This window comes from Octopus bimaculoides, chromosome 16, assembly GCF_046866305.1.
Source record: "Octopus bimaculoides isolate indiv1 chromosome 16, ASM4686630v1, whole genome shotgun sequence".
Taxonomy (NCBI): Eukaryota; Metazoa; Mollusca; class Cephalopoda; order Octopoda; family Octopodidae; genus Octopus; species Octopus bimaculoides.
The window spans coordinates 29,376,782-29,404,294 of NC_142943.1; the positions used below are offsets into that span (position 1 = coordinate 29,376,782).

The 27,513-nt window shown below is 34.5% G+C and overlaps 1 protein-coding gene across 3 annotated transcripts in view; it reads right to left on the reverse strand.

Annotated features, from left to right (window-relative positions):
* Nucleotides 1-844: 844 nt before the first annotated feature.
* The window catches only part of LOC106870682 (sodium- and chloride-dependent transporter XTRP3), a 60,929-nt gene continuing 34,260 nt past the window's right edge, over nt 845-27,513 (reverse strand). Inside the window, exons 4-10 of one of the 3 annotated variants that reach the window (XM_089364306.1) lie at nt 23,125-23,366; nt 22,467-22,617; nt 19,336-19,543; nt 16,770-16,929; nt 15,022-15,184; nt 13,221-13,508; nt 845-1,075 (exon numbers count right to left, since the gene is read on the reverse strand). In XM_089364306.1, coding sequence (XP_089220432.1) covers nt 983-1,075; nt 13,221-13,508; nt 15,022-15,184; nt 16,770-16,929; nt 19,336-19,543; nt 22,467-22,617; nt 23,125-23,366 — 1,305 coding nt within the window. In that variant the 3' untranslated portion in view covers nt 845-982. Of the gene's footprint in view, nt 1,076-13,115; nt 13,509-15,021; nt 15,185-16,769; nt 16,930-19,335; nt 19,544-19,672; nt 19,881-22,466; nt 22,618-23,124; nt 23,367-27,513 lie in introns of those variants that run through there. The other 2 variants (XM_089364304.1, XM_089364305.1) reach the window with 2 other exon arrangements.

Here is a 27,513-nt window from a genome sequence, read left to right on the forward strand (position 1 = left end):
TTGTCTAAAACACCACCTTTGACCTTTTCAGTAGCTTACAATGTCATTGGGTATATATATATATATATATATATATATACATCTGTACTTCTGTACATATGTGAGTATGTATATGCCTAATGACTGGCAAAGCAATATCTTTGTAAGCTACCAAAAAGGCAAAGGAGTTCTCTGTCTGTCTGTATGTATGTACAGACACATGCATGTACACATGCACATAAACACACACACACACACACATGCATTTATTAAACTTTTACAAAGAGATAGCTGACAGTGACTTTGAAGTTTTAGCCTACTATTTCAGCCTGCCTTCTGATGCACAGTCTTTTCCATTCTCCCTGCAAGTAAGAGATGCCATATAATGCATAGTTGTCGACTTCCTCCTGAGTGTGGCTGCTCTGATGACAGGCACCGCCCACACATGTTACATGTTAAATTGGGTCGTGAGTGAACATAACCAGGGAAATTGATATCGAGACAGTCTGATGGAGGCTAACAGGCCAAAACTTTGAAGTCACTATCACACTTCTTTGTGTAAGTTTGATTAAACATATACAATAAATGATGAAGATGAAATGATGATAATATATTGAGAAAGAGAGAGAAAAAGAGAAAAGGAAACAAAGTGAATGTAAGAGAGAAAAACTTTAATTAGCTGCCTGGAAATATAATTACAAAGACATAACATTCTGGTGAATTTTTCCTCAAATCCTCCCAGATAATCTGTACTGTATCAGCATAACAAGAACTGAATCAGTGAACCACCTTATGTCATAGGCATAAGTGACAATTTAGATTGACAATCACAACATCTATATACAAAGCATTGAGTAAGACTGCAAAATGTCTCCATCTTTGTACAGGGTTGATGCTAAAATATACAAGCCTCAGATAACTATTTTTTGATGTCTGTTTTTATTTTTTTTAACCTTTTCAGGAGTATATTTTTATTTAAAAAAAACTGTTTATTTAATTTCATTCAAAATTTTTGGCATTGCACAGTGATAATTTCTGCATCTTTGTTTCTGCATTGTTTTTCATAAGAATGCTTGAAATTCAGAAAAAGATAGTACTTTTATTTTGAACCCAGACTTAAAGGAAGCATAAAAGGAGCTACAAGAATATCATTTATATGATTAAACAATATGTTATTACTAATAATAGAATTAATGATAACATCAAAAATATTAATATCAGTATGAGAAACATATTTTTTGATAAGCAAGATGTATCCTTAGCTCCTTGACTGTGTTCTAGTCTGGATTCGAAAATTTAAGGACTATTTGGAAAGATACCAAGTTTTGGAATCTTTCTCTCTTTTTTTTTGGTAGGAAGATAAAGAGAAATATATGTGTTATAAATTTTGAAATCCAATAACAGCGTAACCTGACATTTGTCAGAATCATCAAGCCTTTGATTGTTAGTGAAGAAGGCATTCACTAAATAATATTATAAGTTATTGGTTTAAATGCTCAGAACTTTCATCTAATGGATTCTCAGTTTGTTAAAAGAAAAAAAAAATGTCAAGGGAAGTTTCACAACCATTATAACCATGTCAGAAAAATAGTTACAATAAAAAGCATGTTCAAGATATTTTTGTATCAACATATCAGCTATACATTAGGCCATTGCATCTAGTGAGTTAACAAAACAAAACTGAGCTTCAGGTTAATAATAATAATAATAATAATAATAATGATAATAATAATAATAATAATTTCAAATTTTGGCTCAAGGCCAGCAAGTTCGGGGGAGCAGATAAGTCAATTATATTGACCCCAGTATTCAAATGGTACTTATTTTATTGACCCCTGAAGGATGATAGTCAACCTCAGTGGAATTTGAACTCAGAACATAAAGATGAATGAAATACCACTAAGCATGTTTGCCTGGCGGCATGCTAACGATTCTGCCAGCACACTGCCTTCATAATAATAATAATAATAACAACAACAACAACAACAATGATAATAGACTTGTCAATGCAGAAAAAGAGTCATGTAGGAAGAAAGTAGGAACGAAAATAAAACTTGAGGAAATTGGTGAAAATTGATTCCTGAGTTCTTGTTAATGGCTTGAATAAATGAAATTCAGCAAAAAACCTCTTTATATAGCAAACAGTTATTAATTCGTTATATATTTCCAAATTAGAATATCATGAAACAGACTTTTGTAAATAATTGTTATTTACTCAAATTCAAACTCGTTATAACTAATTTTTGATAGAAATAATTTAAATCTAATATATGTAGTTTCTTTTAAGAGGGGTTCCTTGTGAGTTTAAAATATTTATTTAAAATGCTGGAAACAGCAGAGGAACTTACTGAGAATATGAAATTTGTGGTCAGTTGGTCAGTTTAACCTGCAAAAAGCTGGTTCATGAAGCATTTTTTTGTTGCTAATAATTTACATTGATTTCTATTGACTAGATACAAAACCAAATTTTTATTGGTACTGAAGAGCAGAAGCATCAGTTGCACTAATATCTGATTGCTACTGGTATTTATATTATCAACCCCAGAGATTTAAAAGGCAAAGTTAAGTCAAGGCAGGATTTGAACTCAGAATGTAAAAGAGCAAGAAGACAAAACATTTCAAATTCTTTAATCCAAGAATCTATTATTTCTATGAATTTTCTGTCTGTCCCATTACTGGGTCTTTTATTGAAGCATAAATCCAGCATTCTTTGTTGGTTATAAGAGTGGATACAGTGAAATGCACTGAGCCGAGCATATCACTGGTACACATTTTGATTGATTCTGGAGGGATGAAAGGCATAGTTAGCCAATGTGGGATTCGAATTCATAAATATAAAAGGACAACACTAAGCACCATGACACAGGCAACCCTGCCCACAGGCATCCCTGCCCACAGGCAACCCTGCTCAGAGGCTGAGAACCAATACCTGGTTGCGGATCATTCATTACCGGGCCAAACAGAAAGAATAAATTCTTAAAAATTTCATTTCTGTTTTATTGACTCTTGCAGACTGTTTTCGCATAATACTTGTTCTGTATATGCAATATATCATTATATGCATAATATATATACAATATATATATAGGGATTATATATGTAATAATTAAATCATATATTATGTACTTCCTTGTTTTGTTATGTGTGTGATCCCAGGTCCGTGGAAAAATTGTCTTGCATGAAACAGATCCATGGTGCCAAAAAGAATCAGAACCACTGCCATAAGGTAATATGGTTCAGCACTCAATTACCTCTAATTAAAAATATTGATATCTTTAATTAGGCAAACGACCATTCTTTTTGAAAGTGAAGAATTATTTATAATTGAAAGAATTAGTTACCAAATATTTCATCATCATCATCATCATTATTATTATTATTATTATTATTATTATTATTATTATTATTATTATTATTATTATTATTATTATTATTATTATTATTGGTATCAGTTGTGGAAATGGCACTTTACTCTTTCTACCAATTGCTTCTATTCTGCTGGTTAAAATTAGAATATTTGGACTTTTATGAAAACAATGAAATATCAAATGTTAAAAGACATAGAATAAAGAAGAGAAAACAAAGAAAAGATGACACACACTCACACACATACATATAAACAAATACATAGAAACACACACGCACACACACATATGTGTGTATGGGAATATATATATATATATATATATATATATATATATATATATATACACATACATAAACAAATATGTATATATAAGTATTTTATATAGGTATGTGCTTGTGTATGTGAAAAAAATATATATACACACATGCATATACACACGCATGCATGCACATACACGCATACAAAACTGGACAACCGTGTTTATATTACACACATTGCTAAAAGTTTACGTGTCAATCTAAAAATAAAAAAAAAATAATAAAAACACAGGGTTAGACATGCCGAATAAAATAGCAGAACTGTTGATTTCTGATTGTAAAATTTTCAAGGATAAAAAAATATTTAAAATCATCTGAGCATTGGAAGAAAATCTGGAAGGATACGATATTAAAATCACCAGATTGGGAGGATTCTTTGATTGAAATGAGATTGTTCCCAGCTTAGTAGAAAAAGAGGGACGGTTGTAGAAAAAAAGGGACTCCAAATTTAGGGCTTTTTGATCAGAATCAATTTGTAATGTCTTCTTTCTAGGCTATTGGTGGTAAGAGTCATGTTTTTGAGAAAAAGGAATGGCTGGACAAGGAATTTGCTTTTCAGGGTTCCTCTATTTCCCCACCACTTTTTTTTTCTCTAATAAAAATTTTTATCACTGATATCATTATCATCATCATCATCGTTTTAACAATGATGGTGATGATGATATTTTTTGTTAGAGAAAAATCTATACAAAAAATGTTGATAAAACAAAACTCAAAACAATTTCTAACCTTACTTTGAAACACACACACATTTATGTATATATGTACATATTTATATATATATTTATAGATAAATTCCTCTATTTACATAATATCGAGGTTTTATTCATTCTGTTGTCATAATATTATTATTATTAATATATATATATATATATATATATATATATATATATATATATATATATATATATATATATGTGTGTGTGTGTGTATGCAGGTACAATCATGTGTGTGAGTGAATGGTTAAAAAGTTTCCCTAGCAATCTTGAAGTCCCAGATCAAATCTTAGAGTGCAATGCTTCTGCCAAGAAATGTCTTCTTCCAAAACCTCAGACTTAACAGAAACCTGACGAGTAAAATCAGCCTGACAGAAAGTATTTGGAAGCCCATTAAAAGGAATATACTCGTAATTCAAAAGGGCAGAGTTAAGCCTTGAGAATGCAATGTCACACTAACTCTACATCACCAATACTCAGCCACTTTTGACATAATTCTATGCATAAGATGACCCTCATATACACTCAAGCATAACTCTGTACACTAATGCATGCATAAGCACCTTACATTTATCTTAAAAATAAAAAAATCTGTAATATTCACAAAGGGTGTCCAAAACCTCAATATTTAATTTTGAAATTGTAGTTTTATAATATTTACTCTTGATCAGTATTCGTAAAAAAAAAAAAAAAAGAAAGTATTCACAGGCTCATTTTGACTAAAGGTGAACTTAGACGCATTAACAGGATGAAAGAGTTAATTTAATTTAATTAAAGGTCAGTTTTATTGACAAAAGCACAAAAATATATTACTTCTTTTTGTGATTGCATATTGTATGTATATGTATACACATATGCACACAGCGTATATAAGGAGTTGTAGAAAGAGCCATCAATATTTTTAATGTTCATCTGTTATCCCTTTCAACACAAACATTAAAATAGTTGATCATGTGTGTGTGTGTGTGTATATATATACAGACACATACACACAGACACACACATATATATATAAAGACATAAATATAGTATTTATATATATGTATGTATGTGTGTATATCTATCTATCTATCTACCTATATCTATCTATCTATCTATCTATATATATATATATATATATATATATATATATATATATATATATATAGATAGATAGATAGATAGATAGATAACAATTATTTGTATTGATAGTGACTTCGAAGTTTCAGCTCAGTAAAGCATCATCAGTCAACCTGATGGTCACTTACTGAGTTGAAACTTCAAAGTCATTGTCAACACTTTTCATGTTAAAATGTTTTGAGTAATCCCTCAGTTTGATGTAAACATTTTTTTTTTAGATAACTTAACATAAAAACAAGCATTTACATACACACACATATATATATATATATATATATATATATATATATATATATATATATATATATATATATATATACATACATATATACACACATACACATGTGTCTGTGTCTGTGTGCGTGTGTGTGTGTGTAGTTCTGTTCTGTTATTTGTAGGATGAACAAAAAAAAATATACGCCATCCCGTGAAAGATAAATGTCATTTAATATCCACAGTATTTAAATGTGAGCTACCAATAGTTTCATGCTGTGAAAACACAATAATTCCGTAAATTTATACATCTTGCCTTGTATATAAATTTAATAAAAGTCGCTGAAAATTTATGAATGTAATTTCTGAGTTTCACCTTTCAGCTTGTATTGAATACTTTTTACTTGTAATGCATACACCAATGTGCATTTATTCACTTGTGGTATGTCTGTACAAACACATTCACACACAAACTGGGACATTTAATGATATCTCATCAAGAAATATTTGCCTTACGGCAAGACTAACACCTCAGACGTAGGAAAACACCCCTAAATTGAAGATGCTCTCACTCAGCGGGAATAAAACCTAGGCAAACCAAATATGGCATACATCAAGAACAATGTTAGTCCTATTGGGGTACAGACTAGATGCTGGACCAAAGACATTGATGAAGTTGGCCTAGATTTCGTTGTGGGGTCACTCATAGCCATATGCAGCAGTTCAAGTGTTTTTCACCCCTTTGTAGTAGCATTCAAGTGTCTCTGGAAGATGAACAAATGAAGCATATCTAATCACACTAAAACAACATCTAGGCAACTATCAAAGTAATACACATGCAAAATTTCAGCCTATTATATCAATTATTCTCAGAGATATCGTGACCTAAAGATCACTACTCATAATCTGAAATGACATTTTGAGAAAAATGCAAAAAAAACGCTGGAAATGGTTGATTTAACAACAATGCCCAACTACACAAGGATAATTTCCACATTTTAGTGAAATATTTGCAGTTTTGCACAGTCTAATAACGCCCAGAGGCACATCGTTTGCTATTTTTCAGAGATTTTGCTATCTGAAATCTGAGGTATAATTAGTCTTGCCTTAAGGACAGAGGTGACTGGAAGATATAAACAATGAGATAAATATTATATCAATGACGATGACAATGATGATACTGACAGCGAGAATATTTATGATAGTCACATCCTGGAAGGGGGTCATGACAGCATCAATACACAGTGAGTCACTATACATATGAAAATACATATGTAACTCTATGCATCATGCTCACAAGCAATACATAACTATTGCCCCTCGTTTTCAGAATAAAATAATATAGCTAATATAGAAACCAGCAAAGAAGATCTGAATGTTGTAATCTGCTGTAAGCTGTATAGCCGAGCTAACTACTGCACCAAAGTGATATCACAACTTTTACCATCCAAATTGAGAGACTTGACCTAAGTAACTAAGTACATGTCAGTAATCTGTCAATGAAGATCTTAGTACACACAGTATCAATGTATGGTAGTATTTATCTAACATAGAAGAAGCTCATTGCCTAATTTCATGTTCCACAGTTATTTATTGAATTTTATATTATGCTCTGTACTTGGCCAGCATTTTATTCTGAAGCAAATGTATGTTGAGTACTACCACCAAATTATTAGTATCACTTTGTCTTAGTGAAATCTTTATCAACACACACACACACACATTCATTTCTCTTAAAATAAAAAAGGCAGGGGGAGATAACTCTGAAATTTTTAATTAAGGAGTGAGTCAGTTCTTTATTTCTACAGTTGGGATAACTTTGGACATAGAAATCATACATTTCTAAATCTCTCAGATTCGGCACAAATATTTTGAGGGAGTTGGGGGAGGGGGTATTCAATTATCTCAGCCCCAGTACCTCACTGGTACTTTATTCTATCAACCTTGTAGAGGTGAAAGGTATGAGAATTGAAATCATAACACAAAGAGCCATAGTTGAATACGGCAAAATATTTCGTTTGATACTCTTAACACTTCTGCCACTCAGTCACCCTTGGTAATAATTCAGCTCTCTGATTACGATGATAATAATGATGATGATGATGATGATGGTGATGGTGATGAGTACTATAGTAACAAGGCTTGAAGTTTTAGGGTGAAGGCTAGTCAGTTATACCTACCTTAGTGCTCAGCTGGTACTTATATTTCATTGACTCCCATCCAAAAGGATGAAAGGCAAAGTCAACCTCAACAGAATTTGAACTCAGAACGTAAAGATGCGACAAAGCATTTTGTCCAACATGCTAACCATTCTGCAGACTTGCAGCCTCAATAAGAATGATGATTCTAGACATAAGCAGAAAGACATACACTTTAAGGTGTGAGTGGTGGTGGTGGTGGTGGGGTATAGTTAATTAGACTGGCACCAGAATCTGACAAGTACTTAACATTACCATCCCCAGAAGTATGAATTAAAATGTTGTCCCTGGCAAGATTTGAACACACAACATAAACTATATATTTCAAAAGATATGTTTTTTTGTTTTGTTTTTGTTTTGTTCTCCCAATTCTGCCGATTCTGCAGATTGTAATAACAGTAAATTTGGTACAGAAGCAGAAGAGCAGAGACTGTGGAGCAAAAGCAGTTAATTATATAGACCCCCCCGCCCCATTCCTGACCCAATTCTTGATTAGAACTTATTTGGATGAAAGGGCAAAGCTAACCTTAGCTGGATTTGAACTCAGAACATAAAAGATCATAACTTAATACTGCAAGGCACTCTGACAATCTAAGGACTCCACCGGAGAATAAAAATACAATCGCCACCAGCTCAATGACAAATAATAATGGTTTCAAATTTTGGCACAAGGCCAGAAATTTCATGGGAGATGGAGTGAGTCAATTACACTGACCCCCAGTACTCAGCTGGTACTTATTTTATTGACCCTGAAAGGATGAAAGGCAAAGCTGACTTCAACAGAATTTGAACTCAGAATTTAAGGAAGGACAAAATGCCACTAAGCATTTCACCTGTTAGGCTAAGGATTCTGCCAGCTCATTGCCTTTTGATGGTTAATGAAATAATAATAATAATAATAATAATAATAATAATAATAATAGTGCGACCATGAGATAGAGAATAGGAAGCCAGACCTAGTCTTAATGGAGAAAGAAAGCAAACTATGCTGGATCATAGATATACCATGCCCAGTTGACAACAAGGTATTTGATAAGGAAGAAAGAAAAGTCGATAGATGTGACAGGTTAGCTTGGGAGGTTAAGCAGTTGTGGTCAATGAAAAAGGTGGAAGTAATACCAATAATTGTCGGAGCCCTGGGAACAATGAGTAAATATCTTGAGAAGTACCCACCCACACCCTTGCTTACACTTGAATCCAGTACAAAATACTTCTTAATGCTAGAACAATGAATAGATAAGGTGATCCTTGAAGTAAAATGCAGAGGGACAAAACTGAACGATAATCTTGTGCAGATATTGGTCCAACTGTCTACTTCCACCGTCTCACACACCTCCAGAGCCATCCTTCTGATAAAACCAATTTTTCCTCAATCATTCTTTTTTTTTATCAAGACTGAAAGCTTTTAAGTTACAGAGGAGAGGATTAGTTGATTACATCGACCCCAGTCTTTTGCTGGGAATTAATTTATTGACCCTGAAAGGATGAAAAGCAAAGTCAACCTCACTGGAATTTGAACTCGGAATGTAGCAGCAGACAAAATACCACTAAGCATTTCACCTGCTATTGCTAATGATTTGGCCAGGTTGCCGCCTTAATAATAATGATAATAATAATAATAATTATTATTATTATTATTATTATTATTTCTACTCTAGGCACAAGGCCTTGAAAATTTTCTTTTGGGAAGGGGGCTAATCGATTACATCGACCCCAGTGCGTAGCTAGTACTTATTTCATCGACCCCCGAAAGGATGAAAGGCAAAGTTGACCTCAGTGGAATTTGAACTCAGAACGTAGCAGCAGATGAAATACCATGAAGCATTTCGCCCAACATTCTAACAATTCTGCCACCTCACCACCTTAGATAATAATAATAATAATAATAATAATAATAATGATAATAATAATAATGATAATAATAATGATGATAATAATGATGATGGTTTCAAGTTTTGGCACCAGGCCAGCAATTTTGGGAGAGGGGGATGATCGATTACATCCACCGCAGTGCTTGACTGGTATTTATTTTATTGATCTTGAAAGGATTAAAGGCAAAGTGGACCACAATGGAATTTAAACTCTGAATGTAAAGACGGATGAAATGCTGGTAAGCCATTTTGTCTGGCATGCTAACGATTTTGCCCGGCATATAATGATTTTTGCCAGCTCACCATGTTATATAATAAAAATAACAACTAGATTATGAAACTCATTTGTAGAGAAATCTTACACTCCACCCTCTGTTCTTTGTCTACAAATGTGATAGAAAATTTGGAGATGATTTGTAAGAGAACTACTGAGGATTTTTATACAGCATCAAAAAAGAAGGAACCAAAAAAAAACAAAAACAAATGTACTTTTTGTATTAATTGTTAAATGAAAAAAAAATATGGCAGAAAACAACTGATATCAATGTTAAATATAGAATAAAAAAAAAAAGAGATATAACAATATAACATGGAAATACTTTTTTTTTTTTTGATTGTTATAAAAATGTAATAACATGAATAACTAATTTGAATGTGAGGAAGAATTAACAAATGCCATGAAAAACAATGGAGAAAAACTTAGAAAATAAAAGGGAGACAAAACTGAAGAAATATATATACATGTGTGTGTATGTGTATGCCTGTATGTATGTATGTGAGTATGTGTACAAGTACTTGTGCACTTATATATATATATAAATATATATACAAGGTGTCCACAAGGTCTGGGTACATGGTGTAAATAAAATCATAACATAAACAATTAAATATAAGAAATAAAAATTTCTTAAAGTATGTGTTAATCCCCATGTACCCAGACTTTGTGAGTACCCTGTATATTTATGTATATATATATATATATATATATATACACACACACACACACACACACACACATATATATGTATATGTATATGTATATATGTGCCTTTATCAGCATGCCTTAAGAATTATTTTTCTTGTGGTTTGGGTTTAACTGCCCTGTTTAGCATGTAAGAAGTCCTGTCAAGGGTCTTCTCTCTGTGTATAATCTTTATACATTCTTATATATATATATATATATATATATATATATATATATATATAGATATATATCTATATATATATATATAAATATACATATGTGTGTGTGTCTATATATACGTATGTGTGTGTGTGTATATATATATATATATGCTGGTATGTGGCCTAGTGGCAAAGTGTATTGTGGCCAGTGATGCGTAACAACATCTGAAAATCTGGTAGGTCATGTGGTCACATATATTACACACGTATGTATATGAATATGTATGTATACATATATGTATATTTTTGTATATATGTACATATATATATATATATATATATATATATATATATATATATATATATATATATATATATATATATATATATATATATATATATACATATATATATATATATATATATATATATATATATATATACATACACACACACACACATTTAAATATGTATATATATTTACATACATATGTACGAACACACACACACACACACACACACACACACACACACATACAAGAAAGAGATTGGGAGCAAAATTGTAATGCCATGAACAAAACAACAATATTGAATTTTAACAAAAAATCCAGGATATAAAATACAACAAAACCATACTTTGATTGTAACACAGATCCAAAACTGAAAGACAGAAATTCTTTGGTGTTTTCCTTTGAAATTGAAAATATAAAATAAGATTTTTATAAAAATCCCTTTCACTTTTGAAGGTAATTTTGACAGGTGTTTTTGTGTCTGGGTCCTTTGGGATTAGTGAAGAATTATTTCGAAACACTGAATGCTTTATAATTCTTTGTAAGTGTTATGTTGTATGAGAAGGGAAGGAACGTTTCTTTTTTTAAAAGGAATCATCAACAAGGGCATTCATGGATATCTATTTACACAAGCATTCTCATATTCTACACACACACACACACACACACACACACACACACACACAGGTCATAGTCACTAAACATCTGTTTTCCATGCTGGCATGGGTCGGATGGTGTGACAGGAACTGGCAAATTCAAAGAATGCACCAAGCTCTGCTGTCTGTACACACACACATATATATTTGATAGGGAACCCAGTGGCCAAGCAATTACGCATATATAAATTAATTATTTGTAATTCAAAACTTAAAATTTCATAATGCTACTAAAATTAAACAGCTCTGTATCAACATGTCAAAAAGGTGAGACATATGTCAGCAATTTTGGTGGTTATAAAGAGAAATAATGCTTATACATGGTGTACTTCATACTGTCCATGATAGATAGAAATTATTTTTCATTAACTTTGTTGTACTTCAGGCCAGGTACTCATTAAATCAACCATTTATCACATTTTAATCTTATAAAATGTTTTCAAGCTCAGACATGACACAAGAAACTAGCAGCCAAACTAATGTATGATGTTAATTGGAGTTTGACACAGAAGCTGTTAGTAACTAAGGTGAGAGAAACCCTTCGCTGTTGTCAAGAAACACACCAATCTCTGGCACAATTACAAACCAAATAAGAGAAAACATTGCTAACCAACGTCAGAGCTTGTTCAGTATAAAATTCTCAGTTTGGAATTATAAATATATATATATATATATTTTACATGAATGAAGACCAACTATCGTTTGAGCAATTCTTTACATGAGCACACGTCTATACAGAGAGGCATAACAAGAAAGAGAGAGAGAGAGAGAGAGAGAGAGAGAGAGAGAGAGAGAGAGAGAGAGAGAGAGAGAGAGAAAGAAAGAGAGTGGGTAGAGTAGTCTCCTCTCCCTCTGGACCCAGGAGGGAAAGGATGTAAAGTTTCTTCTGGTCTGTCATGTTGGTTACTTAAAAGGTGGAAGTGCTAAAAGAGTCTTTGACCCCAGACACTGAAAATGCTTGCTATGCCATAGTCTACATACCATCCTTTCATACACACACACACACATTTATAAATGTGTTTACACACTGCCACCAATAAACACATCCATATGCATATAGATACATATATACAGTTATATATACAATCAAGTCTTTATATTGAAGATATACGGTTACACTTCAACTCTATCTCTCCCTCTCTCTCACTCTCTCACTCTCACTCTATCTTTCTTTCCTGCACACATTCACTCATTACATTTACATACATTCATATATACACATAATTGTTCAAAAGTTAGAATCATCCATTTCATTATTTGAGAATTTCTTTTTTCTATTAATAATATAAGAATAAGTCATTTTGCTGTGTTCAAATTTCTGCAGACACAAACATTAAAAAAAAAAAAAAATTAAATCATGGTTTCATACAAAATTTTCCCCACTTCTCGGCTTTGCAAGTCTTGTTCCATCTGATGTTGCATGTATCACCGATTTTCTACCATTTGTACATTCAGATGCATTGTCTGTGACATCCACAAATGCTGTTCTGGAACTAATGATTCCTTCCATACCGATTGGTGCTGTTTCTGGTTCATATCTGAACATTCCAAAGCGCCGGGTGAGAGCTATTCCTGGCAGCCAAACTATCGGCAGCAAGACCAGGAACCCAGCAATGAGGCTAGCAAAGAGAGGGTATTGCATATCATACAAAGCAGCCTGGAAAAGAAGATAAAACAAAAAATATTTGTTAAAACCTGAGGCAGATTTCACAGCAATGCTGTGAAAGAAATATACTGGGGGGTGGGCCAAAAATCATGGACAAAATAGGTTCAATACGCTCCGGAATTGTTGAAGACATGGATTGATTTTTCTAAAATTGAATGAAACAAATAAAATAATGATGAATACACATGTACTTATACATTATGGACAAAAAGAATAATATTAGCTAGCAATGCATCCCGGCGATGCCACATTGTATTATTTGTTTCTTTCTCATGGGTAGAATTATTGTATTACTTGTTTCTTTCTCATGAGTAAAATTGGCACACAAGGAATAGGAAGCAAACAACTCTTCTTTATAAACATGTTTTTTGCTCATTTTCTGATGAACAACGCTGCAGTTTCCGTCTACCAAATTCAGTCGCAAGTCGGAGGTTGGCTTTCCATGAGGAACATACGCGCATGTACGCGCGCACACACACAAACACACAAACACACAAAACTCTGTTTTATATATTAAGATATCGTAACTCAAATAAAATGCCATATGTTTTGGTGTGTGACTTTTGGCCTGCCCTGTACAGCTTCTAGTTGTTTAGACCCAGATCATCCTTAATAAATAAAACAGAAAGAACTTATGATTATAGATGGTCCATTCACGGCCATTCCATCATAGTTTTTCTCGATACATTGTATCTAGAACTACATTATTCAATGAATAAGGTGTTGTTACTATTGTGGAAAGTGGTAGCAAATAATTTAAGGGGTAATGGCATACATACGAACATCAATATATTTATTCATAGGAGGAAGAAGGACTGTGTGTGTGTATGTGCGTGCATCTGTAATGTATGTATGTATACAGTCTCAGGAAAATATTTTCGTCAGTACGTACATGAATACATACATACATACATACACACGTACGTATACACACACATGCATACGTACATATTTCTATCTATTTGTCGCAGTTGATATGGAAATTAGCGAGTAGCGAAATTGTCTCCATAATCTGGATCATCATGAACAGAAATCCTTTGAATATTAACGGAGCTAAGAATATGGGTGTGTTTGATTGAAATAATACTTCTGGATCCTTTAACTGCTTCTGAAACTGCTAAAATGATCTAAAATTTGATTTCTCTGCAGAATTTCGTTTTCGAAAATGTTTGCATATTGGGTTGTTTCCCTTGGCACCTATCAGTCCATCAGAGTGATCTCCCCTGTGTAGAAGCCCATTCGGTGTCTTAACCCGTTAATGCATAGCGGCCAGAAAAATGAACGCAGGAAAAATTACTATTACTTGTTTCGTACGTGTGTCTAGTTAGTTTGTTTGTATGCAGCGCTTGCTCACTAGCAGAGCACTAGTTTAGAGGCACACTAAAGCATAAGCATGGATTTGGGGTGTGGTGCAAAGGTTGTGAGTGGATGATGTGAGGCTGAGGGTGGGGGTGAGGTTAAGAAATAAAAGATAATGCTTAAAAAATAAATAAAAGAAACCCACCTCGTTTTTGTTGTAAGCTTTATAAGTAACAGGATCGATAAACTTCATTATAATGGTGGACACCAGAAGAATGAGAATAAGAGCAGGGGCAATAAACTTCCACAAAACTCGCCAAATTATGTTTGGTCTTTTCCCAATCATTCCATATACATCATTACAAAAGCTGTGAAAGGAAACAAAAGACAAAAACATCAAAGTCATTATCAGACAGTAATTCTCACACACACACACACACAATTATATTACACTACATAATATTTCAAAGTTTATTTCTCGCTTGCAAGGAAAATATTTGTTTTTGTTTTTCTTACATTCTACCACACCCCTTAAACAACCCTACAAAACTGAAATTATCAATGTGTTTAAGGAATTTTTATGAATCTTTCTCAGCTTATTTAGAAATAATGATTATTTAGAAGTAATCATTACTTATTTAGAGGTAATGATTATGCAGCAAATGTTCTTTCATGTATCAGTCATACAAAAACCTATAAATCTGCAACAACCACCAGATACAATTCGTTGCAAATAATAATGCTGTTTGCACATAAACAATCCACTCCCACCCTTTGAAGTTATTGATTTTGTCAATCCACCCCACCATTTTTTTTTCCCTGAAAAAGGTGTTGTAATTGATCCAGCAAAAAATGTTAACAATTTATGTTAACCTATTTGTAACCAAATTTCTTTGTTTCAATTGATTTTGGAAATAACAAAGAATTTAAACTAAATAATTGTGTTATCAACAGGCTGGTGGCTGGAACATAGATTAACATAAATTTTGATGGAAGGCTTTAATTTAAAACAGGAAATTTGTGTCATAGAACAAGAGACGGTTTGATTGGGAGGTGCTTGGTATGAAAAGGTTTCAACCATTGTTGTGTTTGCTACTAAAGTAGCTTTGTACAGGGATGAACTGTGTTCAGGAAAACAAATAATTCTATTTGCTAAATGTGTTTCTATATTTAACGCTGTCTCTACAGAAACCAGACACATTGACCAAAAATTTAATTCTCTCAACAGCAGAAAGCAGTTTAATGTTACCAACCTATCTTTTGTCGAGGAATGTCAAGCTTGAAACTTTTTTCTTTGTTGAGATATGTGAAGTTTATTGAGGCAACTAGGCTTGCAAAAATACTAAATCTATTTTTTGGTGGATATTCAACATAATTACTAGAATAACCATAAAATCTAATTTTGCAGTTAAAAGCTTAATTTCATGATGTTCTTAGGTGAAGAAGCTAGATTATTTAATTGTTAACAGCAATAAAATTATAAACATGGCACTTAAGTATATCTAAAACGGTATTTGTAATAATTTTTAATCTAGCAGGATTAAGTAGTTAAATTTTATTATACTAATTAGAACCATATAATGTTTTACTAAATTAGAATTTCTTCGGTTTTTTTTTTTTTAGGCATGTACCTGATGAAATTTCAGGAAAAAGACGTTTGGACTGTCCATAATTCAATCTCAATTCTTACTAAAAATAAGAACAACGATAACAGGGAGAATAACAAGTGTATTTTAGCGATAAACACCACTTCTCTTTCTCTGTTCTTCCCATTAAAGAAAGAATGAAAACCTAGTCACCATGAATTGCCTCCCTTCCACTCGTTTCGAGATAAGGGAGACCCCCCCCCTTGTTTCCTTTTTCATTTAATTGCTTCCAGTAATTAGATGTATTCGTTTTAAATGGCACATTTTAATAACAAATATTGATTTTAATTTTTCATGTCATACTTACTTGTTGATACCGTATTTGTAAGAAACTGCTAGAATTTCTAACAAGGCCACAATCATTAGTGCAAATGTTCCAGAGAAAAAGTCGAAAAGTTCAACCCAGTAAGCACCACTGTTGAGCGTGAAAACGATTCCAACCACAAAACTGAACAAACACAAAACACCTAAACAAGAAATAAAAAAAAAAATACAAATTAATTTCCAGACAACAGCTTTTTTGTGGGTTTAAATAAACAATAAACGTGTTTACAGGTATGCTTCATTATCCTCAGATACATATTCCAGTTTTTTCCAAAAGATCCCAAATCTTACAGACTCACAATGAAATTTCCAATCTAATTTTTTTATTTATTTTATTTTGATAAAAATAATAATAAAAAAATGACTTTATTATGCATCACATTGGTTTCGAATTTTGGCCCAAGGCCAGTACTTTAGGGGGAAGGGGCAAGTTGGTTACATTGTCCCTGGTGCTCAGCTGATATGTACCGTATTTTAACATGTATAAGGAACCCTCGTGTATAAGGAAACTCCCCTGGATAATAACAGCAACTAAGAAGGTTTCCATTATATGAATATAATAAATGAAATGATATAAATGATGTTACATGTGAAGCAATTTATCAAATTATATGAAACATGTAGGAAATAGTTAAGTTGTCTGATGACCATCAAATGAGATTTGGAGAATCAAGTGAGGAAATATATCTTTGCCACAAAGCAAATATTGCTGTTAATTTTAGTTGCTGTTATTAAATGACACATTCGTTTGATAGAAATACAATTAACGGAAATATTCCGTTCATTTTTAATGAATAAAAAGACAAAAATAAGAGCAGTATGCAAGCATGCTCACATGTATCTCTGTGTGTATGTGTCTCAAATAGCTCTGCCAAAGGAGAAATACATACACACAGGATAAGAATGTAACAATATGTTATATGTTACAAAAGTATTATATAAACTGTTGCAGGTTGAAATGTGTACAATGATGTGAAATAAAAATAAAAAAAGTGGACAGTGAATAGCAAAACAAACTAGCAGACACCAAAAAAAGTGGACAGTGAAATAAATAGAATTAAATGAACCATAACTTACTGACAGGATTCCAGCAAGGAAAAATGGTTGTTACTTCTAGCTTAGATATAAAGCTACAAATATTGTGGGAGGGTTAATACATGAGACTTAATTATTTACTTATTTTATTGACCCTGGTAGGATTTGAAACCAGAAATTGAGGGAACACATTGCTTGCATTTGGACTACAATACATACACATGCATGCACACACACAGAATTATAAATAAGAAAATCATGTTGTGAAATAAATCACAGTCACTACATAAATGTTAAGGGTTCATTTGTTTTGCCTGGAATGTGATATTTGGGTGCTTTTTCCTTTCAGGGACCTATGAATCAGTGATTTCCAAGCCAAAGAGTGGAAGTGTTTTCTTACAAACTGAAGCAATTAAAGAACCAAAGTAAATGAGTGGATGATTGGTTTGATACAGATTCCAGTGAAACATTGTCATTATTTGAGATACATTGATCTCAATGAATGTGGCAAAGTGTTTAAGAACATGTATGACCTCAAGATCCATCAGGCCAAAATTAAATACATGCTGGTAGTACATGTACCACAGGACACAGGCTTACACTTCTTACATCTATATATATATATATATATATATATATATATATATATATATATATATATATATATAGATGCAAGAAATGTAAGTATGTACATATATGTACGTATATATGCATATATATATATATATATATATATATATATATATATATATATATATATATATTATTTATATTATTATATGATTGAACGCCTTGCGTCCTCTTCCAAGTAAGTTTTATCTCTCTCTCTCTCTCTCTCTCTCTCTCTATATATATATATATATATATATATATATATATATATATATATTTATATATACACACACATATTTATATATATGTATGTATATATATAGATATATATCATCCATAGTGCAATCGTATCTGTAGCTTGTCTTAATTCACTTGGTTTACTTTTTCATTTAACCCCAAGCCTGAACAGTTGAGGCCATTGTCAATCCACTCCAGGATCAATAAAACGAGTATCGAGCTTGATTTAATTGTCTATAATCCTCACTGTGTATTCTTCTTTTTTTCTCCTGCCTGAATTGGCTTTGCTCCTTGTCAAACGAAATCACTAATAAGTGCATACTGGTGTAGAGGGTAGATGGGTGGACGAGTGGGGTGTGACAAAGAGAAAGAAGACAAGCAGTAATAATAATGGAATGGTAATTAGGCCAAGGAAATAAGGAAATGACAATCGACAGATAACAAAGACAATGAAATAAAAGGCTGCTAATAATGCTACAAAACTAATTACACAAATAGGACTAATAATAATAATAATAATAATAATAATAATAATAATAATACTTTTACAACTAAAAAGACTAAAAGACTAGCTGCTATTGATTACTAAGGGATTGTGGACAACAACAACAACGACAACAAGGTATCATTTGTTGTTGTTGTTGTTGTTTCTTGTTAGCATTTACCAGAAAGCAGCCAGCGTTTCTTCATCCATTCGAAAGGAGCAACGTCTCTCAGGGATGTAGCAACCCCTTCAATCGTTGCAAACTCTGTCCCAAGACCAAGAGCAAGAAGCATTAGAAAGAAGATGATTGACCAGAATGGAGCAGAATCGCCAAACTCAAGAATGGCCTGTGTAAACACAATGAATGCTAATCCTGTACCTTCAGCAGCCTGAAAGAAATAACAAATTGGAAAAAAAAAATAATGAAGATGGCATTTAATATTCTTCAATCCAAAGAAAAAAAAAAACTGTTTCATCAATGATATAAAAAAGAAAAAAAAATGAGAGGAGAAATTTACCAGACAACTTCCACTTCGTCTTTGTCCACTGATAAGGAGAGGAATCTCTGATCGATGTAGCGATTCCCTCGAGTGTAGCAAATTCGGTGCCAAGACCGAGTGCAAGAAGCATGAGGAAGAAGATGAACGACCAAAAGGGTGAGGACGGACCAAATTCAACAATTGCCTGAGCAAAGACAATAAAAGCCAAACCTGTTCCTGATGCGGCCTACAACACAAGAAAAAGAGGACACAAAACAAATCGATTCATTGGCTTTTTGTGCAAGTAAAATAATACTGCACACGATTAATGGACTTGCACATGTCTGGGATGCTGTTTTTGTCTGATGCACAAGCATCGGGACAGCAAAACGATTAGCAAAAAGAAGAAAAAAACTTTACACATATATATATACACATACATATATATATACACATACATGCACGCATACACAGATATTTATACACACACACCAATATTTATATATATATATATATATATATATATATATATATATATATATATATATATATATATATATATATATATAGTTATGGAAATGTACTTGCATAGCAAGTGACCTGATCTGAGATTGTGTGCTGGACTGCAAACAATTGCAGCGTGGAACGTGTTTATATGCCATTTAAAACACAAAAACCGTTAGATTCACTTCAAATTAAATTTAAATGGTGACGTGAATGTAACGGTTTTTGTGTTTTCAATGGTTTATAAACACCTCCCACACTGCAACTGTTTACACACACACACACACACATGTATGTATGTATGTATGTATGTATATGTATATGTATCTGTCTGTCTCTCTCTCTCTCTCTCTCTGTATATATATATATATATATATATATATATATATATATATATATATATATATATATATATATACATATACCTACATACAAATATACTATATTTTCTGGCATACAAGTCAACATAGTAAATATAATATAAACATGTAGCATAAACAAACATCATTTCTCTTTGCAAATCCTGTTGCATTTCACATGGAATTTTTGGGTCCTCTTAAAGTTGTTTTCGTGCCTAAGTCAACCTACCTTTTTTGGGCAGTAAATTTCAATCAGAAATATTTGGCTTATAAGACAGAAAATACGGTACACATGTTTGCATGTCTCAAAACTTTAGATTCTAATATCTGGAGAAGAATGGTGTGATATACCAAATTCTTGCCCCCTCCCCCAAAATTTCAGGCCTTGTGCCTAGAGTCGAAAAGATTAATGTTAACTTGCTTCTTATTACAAAATATCAAGGGGCCATGTATCCCTTGTATTTTTTGTGACAGGGTTTTAGCCTTCAGGCTCTCCTCTGTATTCGTCCTACAACTATAAAACTCTCAGCAATTATTACATCTCTGGAAGTTTTCACAACCACATGGTCCCAGGTTCAGTCCTACTGCATGGCACCTTGGACAAGCGTCTTCTACTATAGCCTCGGGCTGACCAAAGCCTTGTGAGTGAATCTGGTAGATAGAAACTGAAAGAAGCCTGTAGTATATATATATATATTTGTGTGTGTATATATTTGCATGTGTGTCTGTGTTTGTCCCCCACCATTGCTTGACAGCTGACGTTGATGTGTTTATGTCCTCGTAAATTAGCAATTTGGCAAACGAGGCTGATAGAATAAGTACTAGGCTTACAAAGAATAAGTCCTGGGGTCGATTTGTTCGACTAAAGGTGATGCTCCAGCATGGCTGCATTCGAATGACCGAAACAAGTAAAAGAATAAAAAAAATAAAAGAATATATATATATATATTCAATTAAAATAGAAAAGACCCTTAAATTATAACTAGTAATTTAGGCTGAATATTGATTTCATATTTTGGCTCAAGGCAAGCAATTTGGTGTGGGGTGGGGGCAGGGAGTGCAAATCAATTACATTGACCCACGCCACCCCACTCCCCAGTGTTCAACTGGTATTTATTTTATCAACCCTGGAAGGATGAAAAGCAAAGTTGACCACAGTGGAATTTGAACTCAGAATGTAAAGACAGATGAAACGCCACCCAAGCATTTTTCCCAGCATGCTAATGATTCTGCCAGCTCCCTGCTTTATTTAGAGATAAATATTACAAATAATTTTCATCATATAGGATTATGTATAGTTGTGAGAGTGAGGAGTTAGCTTTGCCTCGGTTGTAGCCAGTTCCTTTTTATTTTTAACACAGCGATAGACTTGGTCTGTCAGCCTTCTTACCACAACCCCTGGCCCTTTGGTGCTTTAAACCTAATCTTGTGGTGGTCTGCTCTTGGGCAAGCCCTGTGCATGTAGACCTTCTACAGTGCTCTCTACACTATCTGAGAGGACTCATACCCTCTCCTGCTGCCATTAAGTAGATTACTGGAACCTTGGCTACCATGACTTGACCTAGGACAAACACTGGAGTGGTTTCCCATTGCCTTCTCCAGGCAGGTGGGATTTGAACTCAGAATGTGGAGAGCCAGAGGATATACCATAGAGCATCTCTGCCAACATGCTAGTAATTCTGCCACTCTGCCACCAACAGACCAATGTGGAATGGAGTATTTTGATCAAGAACACAATGTGCCAGGAATCAGACCCATGATTTAGTGATTTTGAGAGAAACACCCTAACCACTAGGCACATGCCTTCACCTGCAGCTTTAAGCAGGGACCACTATATTATAAGCATTTGGGCCAGCTCATAGGTCCCTTTCTCCTACCAGTATTGGAGGCCCAGAAAAAGTTGATAAGTGCTGCCCCTTTTTCTTCTGACCAAATCAATAAACAAGCAAAATTTAAAACTTCAGGCTTACTTTGTTCAAATCTTCTTGTAAATCACATTTGATGAGAGCCAAATCTTTCAATTTGTCACTGGGTATTCCAAGAGTTGTGTAGTCCACTGCTTCACCAGCGTATTCTGTCATATTTATGTGAGGAAAATATTTTGTGATTTTAATTGCATTACTGAAATTAGAGAAGAAAAAAAAAAAAAAATTAAATGATATTTTAATAATTAACACTGATTTCTTACAAAGGCACAAGGTTACAAATTTGGCGGGAAAAGAACAATTGAATATATGACCCCCACCACTCCACTCCACTCTCATTTGGCTGGTATTTTATTTTATTAACTATGGCTGTGTGCATGTGCATGTCTGTGTTTGGGTTGGTGCTTGTGTGTGTGTGTGTGTGTGTGTGTGTTTACTATCTCTTTGATTTGACTTCATGTGATGGTTGCAAATGAGTGTCACCTTGGAAACAGGTGAGGGTTGGTGACAAGAAGGGCACCCAGCTGTAAAAAAATGAGCCTCAACAAATTCTGTCTGACCCATGCAAACATGGAAAAGTGGATGGTAAATGGTGGTGATGATGACGACGACGACGACAATGGTGATGACGATGATGGTGAACATAATGGTTATTTAGATTTTGAGCACAATGAGGAAATGCAGAGTTAGAATAAGTACTTACAGTGACAGACAGTGTTCAAACATTAGTGTAGCTTTATAACCAAGAATTGAGAAGATCACGAGGCATGCGTAGATGGCAGTCAACCAGTTGCAAATGGAGACAACAATGGCATCAGTCTGGCAGTTATTGGTTGGTTTGTTATAACTGGCAAAGGCAATTAATCCACCGAAAGCCAAACCGAAAGAGTAAAATATTTGAGCAGCAGCATCAAGCCAAACTAATGGGTCTTTGAGACGTTCCAGCTTTAGGAATAGAAAGAAATAATAAAATAAGAACAGTAATAAATGAGTGAAGAAAAATTATTTAGTGTGTGTGTTTATTTGGAAAAAAAAAAAAAAAAATAACCATCCCGAAATACAATATATATATATATAAAGGAGATTTACCCCTCATGGACAATTACCCCTGAGGACAACAGATGATGATTTAAAATTTTGTAATATATTGGAGAGGGGGTAGTTGTCGTTTGGGGGAATTGTCCTGAAGCAGAAGACATTTTTTACTCAACGTACCATGCAGAGGGACTGAACTGAAAACCATGTGGTTGCAAAGTGGGCTTGTTAACCACACCCTAAGTACAACATAGCTACAAGAAACACTTGAAGGAGGGCTGCAGGTTCTTGCTTGTATTGTAGAGAAATAGGATCCATCCATTCCAATGTACCATAGTACCACTTTTGGTTTAAAGCATTACTGAAAGGCTTTTAGCAACAACATGCAGGAGCAGACATGGCTGTGTGGTTAGGAAACTTGCTTTGTAATCATGTGGCTCCATGTTCAGTTCCACTGTGTGGCACTTTGGACAAGTATTTTCTACTGCAGCTCCAGGCTAACAAATGCCTTGTAAGTGAATCTGGCAGATGGAAACTGTGTAGAATCCCATCAAATGCATGTGTGTGTGTGTGTGTGTGTGTGTGTGTGCGCACACACATATGTATGTATGTGTATGTATATATATATATATATATATATATATATATATATATATATATATATACATATTTGTTTTGCAAGATTTTTGATGTGAAATCGTGTGTTGAAACAGATGTTGTTGTACTTGGGGATGGTCATATTGCCAGTTTAGCCAATAAAAACACACGCACTGTATATTTGGTGTTAATTTGCTTCAGCTTTATATTACATTAATCTTAATCTTATTTCGGCCAGAGTTCTTTCGTCACACTTCTGTGACCTCATCAGTGGTCCTTTGTTTCCTTCTTTCTTATGTGTGTCTCACCTTGCTAACTATCAGCCATTTTGTATTTTGTATTCCTATTGTATGTGTCTACGCATGCGTGTCCTTCAATGTGTCTGTGTCTTTTGTAAGTGCATGTGTGTGTATGGGGAGTGTCTGTATCACCTATATTCTCTGTTAATACGTGTTCGTTTATATTTGTTCTTATTTATTTATTTGTTCATGTGTGTGTGTTTTTTTTGTTTGTTTGTTTGTTTTTTTATCTACTGTGTGTTTTTTTTGTGTTTAATTAAATTTTGTTAACGTATGTAGTATTTAATTCCATTTGTTTATCTATGTATTGTATTATATTTTGTTCATATTATTATTGGTTTATGGGTAACATGTTGTCACATGTTGTGGTTTGTGGTTTGTTAGTGGTGTGTGTTAGTGTTCCATTCTAGTTTCCTATTCAGGCTAGGTTTCTCTTCTATTATGTGTGTAGTTTCAGTAATTTGTCTAAGTGCTGCATCACTGCTATGTGTAGATAAGATTTTAATTTCTATGTTGTTGATTGAGCCTCTATGTTCTTGCTCAGCGTGCTGGTACAGAACTGATGAGTTCTTCCCTTCCTTAAGTTCCCTCCAATGTTCGTTTGCCCGCTCCCCTATGCTCCTTGCTGTTTCGCCTACATATGTCATTGTCTTATTTCTGCATCGTCCCTCTGTACATCTTATACTATAGACCACATTTCTGGTTTTGCAGTTCGTTTGTGGGCTAAATCTACATATGATACAGTTCCTATCAGTGCAAGGGGTTCTACTGAAAGGGTATGTTCTACTGAAAGGGTATGTTCTACTGATAAGGGATTTAATAGGGTTGCCTGGCCTTTCAACAACCTTAATTCTTAGCTTAAGTTTGAAGGGCTAAACTGGCAATATGACCATCCCCAAGTACAACAACATATATATATATATATATATATATATAAAGGTTACGAAGGGTAATGGAGTCAACCAAACCCTAAAGATACAGGTAATACAGAGTAGGTGCTGCATACCGACTAGTTTTGCCCCAGATGTGGTTGCAACATAAATGGGGAATATAACCTGGGTCATGTATTAGCGTGTGTATATATAAAAAGAATGAGATAAAGAGACCGGTCTCTTTATCTCATTCTTTTATATATATGTATATATATATATATATATATATATATATATATATATATATATACACACGACACTGCTTTCCCCCTTCCCAGGCTACAGGCCCACACCCCCAACACCCATACTGTTAGGATTGGCACTCTCAACGTCGGCACGCTGAAAGGTAGATCTGGTGAAATTGTTGAGATGCTTGAACGGAGACGCGTAGATATGTGCTGCATCCAGGAAGTAAGATGGAGAGGAGGTTCTGCGAGAACACAGGTACAAGATTTTCTGGGCAGGGAACACTGACGGGGTCGGGGGCGTAGGAATACTTCTAGCGGAGAAATGGGTGGATAAGGTAATCGAGGTCGTTAGAGTAAGTGACAGAGTACTTAAGATCAGACTAGTGCTTCATCATAGATTAGCTACTGTCATCTCAGCCTATGCACCTCAACCGGGGCTACCAGATGGTCTGAAAGACCAATTCTATGACACCCTCTTGCAAACTACCTCGTCGACGAGTGACAGGGACCTTCTCTTTGTGGCTGGAGACTTCAACGGTCATGTCGGACGTCGTGCTGGAGGCTTCCATGGCATACGTGGAGGCTATGGCTTCGGTTCCCGCAACGAGGAGGGAACCAGACTGCTGGAGTTCTGTGATGCAACCGATCTTATGGTCTGCAATACCAACTTCAGGAAACCTGCCAGTCACCTAGTCACCTACCGCTCCGGCAGACACTCTAGCCAAATCGACTACATCCTTGCCAGAAATAGGGAAAGAGAGCGGCTTATAAATGCCAAAACCTACCCTGGCGAAGAATGTACCCCACAACATAGATTAGTAGTTAGCGACTTTGGGATCAAGGCAAAATGGGTGCCCAGAATTAGACAGGCTTGGAGGAGAAGGGTGTGGAAGCTTAAAGACCCTGCAAACGGACAGAGACTTAGAGACAAGTTACTTGAAGCATTTAACGAAATAGAAGGGGATATAGCATCATACAACGTGGAAGACAATTGGAGATTTCTGCGGGACAACCTGTTGAAAGCCACCGACCAGATTTGTGGGTGGTGTAAGGTCCCCTCTCGACCCAGAGTAACGTGGTGGTGGAACAAGGAGGTAGACAGGGCTATTAGACAAAAGAAACAGGCTTGGAAGGACTGGAAGAACGGTGGTAGCAGGGAATTGTACCAATGTGCCAGAAGGGAGGCTAGGCGACAGGTTTATTTAGCCAGAGGGGAAGCAGATAAGGAAAGATTTGCCAATGTTCTGCGCCGTGAGGACCAAAGACTCGAGGTATTTCGTGTTGCAAGACAGTGTAGGAGAGAGAATAGTGATGTTGTAGGAGAGAAATGTGTTCGCATGGATGATGGTACGCTTGCACTAAATGAGGATGCAAAGAAAGAGGTCTGGAGATGCCACTACGATAGATTGCTTAATAAAGAGAATGAATGGGAGAAAGAGAGCTTGCTGTATGTCGACCCAATAGAGGGACCAGCTATCCGAGTTGATAGTACCAGGGTAGATAAAGCAATTAAGAGTATGAAGACCGGGAAAGCCCCCGGCCCATCAGGAATCACTGCAGAGATGCTCAAAATATCTGGCAGTGTTGGCTATAGCCTAGTCACCCGTATTACGAACCAGGTGATACACGAAGGAGTCATACCCAATGACTGGTGTAGCAGCATCATAGTCAACTGCTACAAAGGTAAAGGTGACGCTTTAGATACAAATAATTACAGAGGCATCAAGCTGTTAGATCAGTTTATTAAAGTTACAGAGAGGGTCATAGCCCAACTAATTAGGGAGCGAATCAATTTAGATGAGATGCAGTTTGGGTTCGTGCCAGGTAAAAGCACTACTGATGCCTTATTTCTAGTGAGACAGTTGCAGGAGAAATACCTAGCTAAGGATAAACCTCTGTACCTGGCTTTCGTTGACATGGAGAAAGCCTTTGACAGGATCCCCCGATCCCTTATCTGGTGGTCAATGAGGAAACTTGGGATAGAAGAATGGTTAGTGAGAGCTGTGCGAGCCATGTACAGAGATACTGCCAGTAAGGTGAG